The sequence below is a fragment of the Sinocyclocheilus rhinocerous genome, unplaced genomic scaffold, assembly GCF_001515625.1.
Source record: "Sinocyclocheilus rhinocerous isolate Xijiao unplaced genomic scaffold, SAMN03320098_v1.1 scaffold897, whole genome shotgun sequence".
Classification (NCBI taxonomy): domain Eukaryota; kingdom Metazoa; phylum Chordata; class Actinopteri; order Cypriniformes; family Cyprinidae; genus Sinocyclocheilus; species Sinocyclocheilus rhinocerous.
Genome location: NW_015649224.1, coordinates 131464 through 139187, shown reverse-complemented (window position 1 = coordinate 139187; position 7724 = coordinate 131464). Strand labels below are relative to the sequence as shown.

The following is a 7724-nucleotide window of genomic DNA, read 5'->3' as shown; positions in this document are numbered from 1 at the left end:
CTCATAATTACAGTACCTGTTGTGACAACTAGCCCCGGTTACCCCTTCATTTTTCCTTATAATGTTTCGGTTTAAACATTTTGGAAACAATTTTCTTAGTATTCAGCAGTAGTCAACATCTGTGGGTGAAACTGTCACAAGCCTCCACACACACACACACACACACATACACTTCCTCTTTACCCACACTATCATTAACTCATTTCCAATAAAAACAGAGAACTAACAGCCTGACTTGTTTATATCTTGTCTGCAGGCTTTGTGGAGTGTGTGAACCAGTGCTATCTGCTGGTGAATTATGTGCATGACGTGAAGGACATCTTACAGCTCTATGAGCTGCAGTCAGGGAAACTGATCAGAGACCTGCCGCTAGATGTGGGCACTGTAGTTGGCCTCAGCTGCAAGAAGAAGCACCCTGACTTCTTCTACAAGTTCACCTCATTCACTACACCAGGTAATCACGCTTAAATAATCAAAATGTGTGCAACATTTATGCCAAAAAACACTACATTACCTAAAGTATGAGGACACCCCAGTATGTGCATTTACTGTGGAAGTAAAAAGGAGATCACATAGATTTCCAGAGCAAGAAAAGTGTTTTTATTCTTCATATCTAATCGCTCAGGCATAATCTACCACTGTGACCTGAGTCAACCCAACCCAGAGCCCACGATCTTCCGGCAGGTGGAAGTAAAAGGCATCAACCCGAGTGACTACCAGACAACTCAGGTCAGGCTGCAGTCTCTGTCCTGAAATAACACATGAATCACAGGCTACAGGAAGCTTCAATATTACAAATATATAATATGTACAATACTTATCAAAAATATGGAATAATTATGATTTTTTTTAATGCTGTTGAAAAAAGTCTCTTATGCTCCATTACTCCAGTCTTCAGTGTCACATGGTCCTTCAGAAAAAATATTATTATCATCTTGCTTAATATTTTAGAGGAAATTTTGTTTTCATCAAAGAATCCTGAAATAAAGATTTTAGAGATTTCCACAGAAATATTAAGCAGTTTTCAACAGATAATAATAAGAACCTTATTAATCATTTTAAGCAAATCAGCATATTAGAATGATTTCTGAAGGGTCATGTAACACTGTAGACCGGAGTAATGGCTGCTGAATATAACATTACATTTTAAAGATATATTCAAATAGAAAACAGTTCTTTTTAACTGTAATAATTTCACAATATTAATGTTTTCACTGAAATTTTAATCAAATATATGCAGTCAGGGTGAGCATAAGACACTTCTTTAAAAAAATAATGTTTAGAATTATTCCAAACTTTTGACTGGCAGTGTAATAATACACCTTAAAGGGGTCATATGATGCAATTTCATTTTTTCCTTTCTCTTTAGAGTGTTACAAGCTCTTGGTGCATAAAGAAGATCTGCAAAGTTGCAAAGACTAAAGTCTCAAATCCAAAGAGATATTCTTTATAAAAGTTAAGAGTTAGCCACACCTACCTAAAACGGCTCGTTCGAACACGCCCCCACATATCTACCTCACTATGTGGGAAGATTTGCATAACACCGCCCAAATGTTCACGCAAAGAAAGAAGGCGTAACTTCCCTTTAAGTATATATATATATATATATATATATATATATATAAATATATATATATATGTGTGTGTGTGTATTACAGGTGTTTTACCCCAGTAAAGATGGCACAAAGATCCCAATGTTCCTGGTACATGCACGTGGCATAGAAAGAGACAGCTCTCATCCAGTATTTCTGCATGGTTATGGAGGCTTTGAGAACTCAATTCAGCCATATTACAAGTTAGTATAAAGCTCTCTGTTTGTGTTTGACTAAAGATTGCAAATGGAATGGGATGGAAAAGGAAGAGAGTATGTGAAATATGAATATCCCAAAATAACCATTTATTTCTCTGTCTGTATGTGCAGTACTGCATACCTGCTCTTTATTAGACACCTGGGTGGGATCCTGGCTGTAGCTAACATCAGAGGAGGAGGAGAGTACGGCCAAACTTGGCACAAAGGTATCCTCACTGCATTCACACTCAGATGTGTTTAATGCCCTTTTGAAAGATAAATGAAGGAATGAATGAATGAATTGAAATTGAATTCAGAGCAGCTCTAATTAGTCAACTTTTTTTTAACGCTAGTCCGACTTGAAAATTTGTAAAGAAGGTCTGAAACTCGCAGAAGGTTGCTGACTACTTTGCATGAACGTGAACTTAATACCAGCAAAGTATCTGTTTGAGTCACTAGTTTGATGATCACTGCCACTGGATTATGTGTTTGAAAAGCAGAGTTCCTGTATAGGGCTGAACTAGATTTTTTTTTTCCTGAAAACTTTCAGAAAAAATGGCAACCAGTTATACCTAAAAAAAAATAAAAAAAAAAATAAAAATTTGCATCCAAGTTTAAACAACTGGTTGTTTCATATATATTTAGAAAAGGCATATACATATACAGCTTTTAATTAAGAAATTCACATGATAAATGTGGTTATAATAAATGTGGAAATAATAATGACTTAGTTTGTTTAGTCCAAGGATCCAAGAAACCTTTTTTCTTACATCATTTATTTTTATTTTTTTCTAAAAATGAAAAAAAACGATTGTTACAGTAGTTTAACCACATTCAAATATTGCAAACCTTTTCTGGTTTAAGCTTTAAGGTAACACAAGTACTGTACTTTGCCGCAACATATGATATAATATTTGAATAAATAACAAATTTGTTCACATACTGCCAAATGACTCATTTTACCCCTTTTTTTTGAGAAGTCATATTTCTATGGCTGTATCTTACACATATTAAAATTCTTAGTATATAGGAGAAATTGAATTACAAGTTAATATTACCTAATACCTCATCCCACCCCCCCCGACATGTGCTGCTTCAAACTGTAAGTCTTTAAGAAAGATTTTTGATTTCAGCTGGCACTCTTGGAAGCAAGCAGAACTGTTTTGATGACTTCCAGTGTGCTGCCGAGTACCTGATCCAGGAGGGATACACCACGGCCAGCCGGATCGCCATCAACGGAGCTTCCAACGGCGGCCTGCTCGTGGGTGAGTTTCTTGGAAGAGTGTGGCATCAGTGGTCTGAGGAAGGCAGATAGACACAATCATCTCCAGCTAATGAAGAACACAACCATTAAGACTCGACAGTCTTAGCACACATACGCCTTCGCACATGGTTAAATTAAAGTGGTGCTATAATGGAAACTTATGGACATGCAGCTGTGCGGCTCTAACGATGTGTGCAATCTGTGCTGTTACTCACAGCTAGCTCATCTGTTGAGTAAACATGACATTGGCATTCACACTCAGAGCTTTCTCACATAAGTTGCACACATCAGCATCTGCGAGGGACGAAGAAGCACTCGCTCCTCAGTTAAAGACTTAGCAGCGAGCACACATTGTCACTCTCATTAAACAGCACATTTAGTAGGAGATACAGTCGTTAGATGGGTGGCACTCACCAGCTGCCAGTGCAAATACAGTTTCAATCTCTGTCTTATTCATAGGAGAGACAGGATTGAGTCAGTGCAGTTATTGTGTATATGCAGGATTGTGCAGAATTCATGTGCGGTTGATCGTGGGAGGCACATGGAATCTGTTTAAACGTTTTCAGATTTTTCGCAGAATTGAACACGTCATTCAAAAGGTTCTACAAGTTTCCAGCCTGTTGTGTGTTCGTTTAGCAGATATTTCAGGAATATGATTATTCTTTGAGCTATCAATAAGTTCTGAAGTCCGAAAGGGCAAGATGATTTTCTTTTATTTTTGGTTTTTCTTTTATTTTTGGTTTGAAGTGCCTCTATGAGTTATTTTTTTCTTCTGCAGTATACCAAAAATAGAGGAAGAAATATGAAGAAAATGTGAAATCTTACCCTCTTTTCTTAACTTTTCACTTCAAGTATGCAAAATAAATAAATAATTTATAATAAGTATAATATGCATTAAAAAATAAGAAGGGAAATTGTCAGAAATTAGAAAATTATTGGATTCATTTTGTTACACAGCAGAAAAAAAAATGTGGAAAAAAAAAAAACACCTTGCCATTCATGACATTCACGAATATCATGAGCTCAGCTTAACACCATGTTTAACCATGTTTTTCATTCCGCAAAAATTGAACAAATTTTCCCCTGAAATTCGGAGCCAAAAAATCTGCAGATTCCATCTGCACCTGGTTTTGGGTTACTGGTGTGTGTGGGTGTGAGGTAACAATCAGAACAAGATAAATGTGTGTAGGCGGTGCAACGTTTTGAAAACAGTGGCGGTGAATAAATTACTAAGCATTTGAAAAAAGCTTCTTTATGCTGAATGTGTTAGCTAGGTTAGTATGTCTATGTTGATCCCTATGTTTAGTCAAAAATGTGAGGTGTGACAAATTGGGCTGCACTATTTGAGTAATCCAAAAAATTTTTAAGACCACTCATTTAAGTACAGGTGTGTGAGTCAGTGTGTCTGGTAAATGTGGACTGTCTTTGGTCATTGTATACAAGGGAAGAAGAGTAATCTATGTGTTTCTTTTTCCAGCGGCATGTGTAAACCAACAGCCTGAGCTCTTCGGCTGTGCGGTAGCTAAGGTTGGGGTCATGGACATGCTCAAGTTCCACAAATTCACCATCGGTCACGCCTGGACCACTGACTACGGCTGTGCCGATGATCCTGAACAGTTTAAATGGCTCATCAAGTAAGGATTCCTGTCTTCTGAAAGCCATAAACTACTGGTCAAAAGTTTGGAATCATTAAGATTTTTTTATTGTTTTTGGAAGAAGTCTCTTATGCTCACCAAGGCTGCACTTATTTGATCAAAAATATAGTAGAACTGTAATATTGTGAAACATTATTAGAATAAATTTTTTTTTACTGCTTAATAATTTCATGCAAACCATGATATATTTTGTCCAGGTTTCTTTGATGAATAGAAAGTTAAATGAAGAGCATTTATTATAAATAGAAATCTTTTGTAACATAAATGTCACTTTTGATCAGTTTAAAGCATCCTTTATTAATTTTTATATGTCCATAATACATAATGCGTCCACAATGCATTTTTTTTTATTCCTACCACGGTTTCCACAAAATATTAAGCTTCAAAATCTGTTCTCAACATTGATAATAATAATAATAAGAAGAAATGGTTCTTTAGCAGCAAATCAGCATATTAGAATGATTTCTGAAGTATCATGTGACACTGAAGACTGGAGTAATGATACTGAAAATTCAGCTTTGCCATCACAGGAATAAATGACATTTTAAAATATGTTCTAATAGAAAGTTTATTTTAAAAGTTAAAGTTATTTTAAAATATAACAATATTTCACAATATCACCGTTTTTAGTGTATTTTTTGATCAAATAAATGCAGCCTTGGTGAGACTACAAAAACATTGTAGAAAATCTGAATTATTCTAAACTTTTGACCATTAGTGTATAACCGTACAACCAACAAGTTATTGTATATGTCATACTACAATATGTCCAAAAAAAAGTTTGCTCTTTTCCTCCACAGATACTCTCCTCTCCATAACCTTCCTCAGACCTCTCGAGACGGGACCCAGTACCCCGCTATGCTACTGCTGACAGCCGATCACGATGACCGTGTAGTTCCCCTGCACACTTTGAAATATGTGGCCACTCTCCAGCATGGCATGGGCCGCAGCCCCGGGCAAACCCAGCCGCTGCTGGTCAGAGTGGACACACGAAGCGGACATGGAGCCGGGAAACCCACCGCTAAAGCCATCCTGGAGAACACACACATCTTCTCCTTTATAGCTGAGACACTGAAACTCAGCTGGAGAGAATGAGAGAGAGATAGAGAGATGAAGAAGATAAACAGAATTAGCAATTTAAGGAAAAGAGCACAAATTATCAAGTGATTTCTAAAGATTTTTGACTGTCTTTATGCAGGGAGACTGAGAGAGCGAATGGAGATATAAAACATGGAAGGTACTGAACTGATTTTTTGTAGGAACTTGATTTTGACTTTTGTTTCAGCACAACAATGTTCATTAAAGTATGTTTTTTTATAGTAATAAACAATTCCTTTTCTGATTGATCCATTATTTTTTGAATTACAGCTGTCCAATGTTTTGCAATACCTCAAACATGCATTAAGGGGCAGTAAAGGACTGCAACAACCCCTCCATTGCACATACAGGTCAGGGTGGAGAAAAGGGAACACTGCCCCAGGCCGGCCCTCCTTAAGAGAGTTAACCATTGTTTAAACATTTACTATAGTGAAACTGCAGTAATCATGACTGTAGCAACTTAGTTTGTGGCAGAAACCACATTTCACATACCACAAATTAACCATTTTTATAACCAGTTATGATTTTGATTTTCCTTTATGGTTTAAATGCAAAGACCATAATTAAAATTATACTTACTGTAGTAAAACCTATGTTAAACTTGCAGTTACTAGACTTACTACAAATATCACAGATAAACTATATGGTTACTGTCAGTGGTGTATAAAGTACCTGAAAGCCACACTCAAGTAAAAGTACAGATATCTTACCAGAAAATGACTTTGGTAGAAGTTGAAGTCACCGTTTAGAATATTACTTGAGTAAAAGTCTTAAAGTATGTGAGATTTATTGTACTTAAGTACGAAAAGTATTTTTTAAATCTCGGCTGATTCATTCAGGAACAAAGCATTTGACTGTGTTAATGAGTGAATCACTGAATCATTTATTCAACCGATTCGTTCAAAAAGCTGATTCATTCAATAAGTAAACACCGTCCATTGTTCAGAGACGTAAAACAGTGCTGTGATCTTTGTTTGGAACTATTTTCGTTTCGTTTTCAAAATTGAGCATAAACAAGCAATATTACGTATAAAATGTAAGTCACTTATGCTTTACTGAACTTTTATAAAATGATGATTAAATGTGTTCATGCTGATATCTGCAGAAAAACGGTACTAAGAAGGCGTAACTTTTATTCTCGCTGTAGTATTGTTGTTGCCGCCATGTCGTGCAATAATGTACAGTATGTGGAAAATAATGTGTTTTTTTAACTTTAAACCGCATAAACACATTTCATTACACCAAATAATTTTCTTTTTAGCAGCATCATATGACCCCTTTAACTTTTATAAAAAATATCTCTTTGGATTTGAGACTTCAGTCTTTGCAACTTTACAGATCTTCTTAATGCACCAAGAGCTTGTAACACTTCAAAGAGAAAGGAAAAATTGAAATTGCATCATATGACCCCTTTAACATAATTACAGTAGCGATAACAGTGTGTAATTCTAGACTGTTCCATGACATAATTACATACTACGTGCGTGCTATACATAGTGCGCAGTGCTTTTATAACTACTCTGGATACTGTGTACTGTGGTAGTGTTAAGCGTGACCTACATTTAAGGGTTGTTGGGGAGCTGAAAGGAGACATGAAAAGAAATGGAAAATCAAAAGCGGGAGCTACTTGTCTTGAACTGTGGTCACAGAAAGTTTAATCTGGGCTTGGCCAAAACCTGAGAATTAATCAGACGAAGCGTGACGGGCTCTCAACGGAGCAGAGAACTTGAACTGCGGACCCCAGACGTGATGTTTGAAACAAGAGTATCAGGTGAACGCCTATTTATTCGAACCTGAAGATTTGAAATTTCCCCAAAGACTCTGCTGCTCTTTTCTACTGTACAGGTGTGCATAACAGCGGCAGTCCGAGTGTTTAGCTGCTTTTATAACTTTTAAACTGTTCAATAAACAAGTAATG

At 36.3% G+C, this 7724-nt stretch overlaps 2 protein-coding genes across 2 annotated transcripts in view; one reads left to right on the top strand and one right to left on the bottom strand.

Annotated features, from left to right (window-relative positions):
- LOC107710331 (prolyl endopeptidase-like) overlaps positions 1 to 5993 on the top strand; it is a 12562-nt gene extending 6569 nt beyond the window's left edge. The window contains exons 9-15 of the mRNA XM_016515077.1: positions 257 to 454; positions 626 to 729; positions 1659 to 1795; positions 1922 to 2016; positions 2923 to 3054; positions 4531 to 4687; positions 5509 to 5993. Coding sequence (XP_016370563.1) covers positions 257 to 454; positions 626 to 729; positions 1659 to 1795; positions 1922 to 2016; positions 2923 to 3054; positions 4531 to 4687; positions 5509 to 5803 — 1118 coding nt within the window. The 3' untranslated portion in view covers positions 5804 to 5993. The remainder of the gene's footprint in view (positions 1 to 256; positions 455 to 625; positions 730 to 1658; positions 1796 to 1921; positions 2017 to 2922; positions 3055 to 4530; positions 4688 to 5508) is intronic.
- LOC107710329 (ephrin type-A receptor 7-like) overlaps positions 3038 to 7724 on the bottom strand; it is a 118298-nt gene continuing 113611 nt past the window's right edge. The window contains exon 17 of the mRNA XM_016515075.1: positions 3038 to 3087. The gene's annotated coding sequence lies outside the window, so the exon portion shown is untranslated. The remainder of the gene's footprint in view (positions 3088 to 7724) is intronic.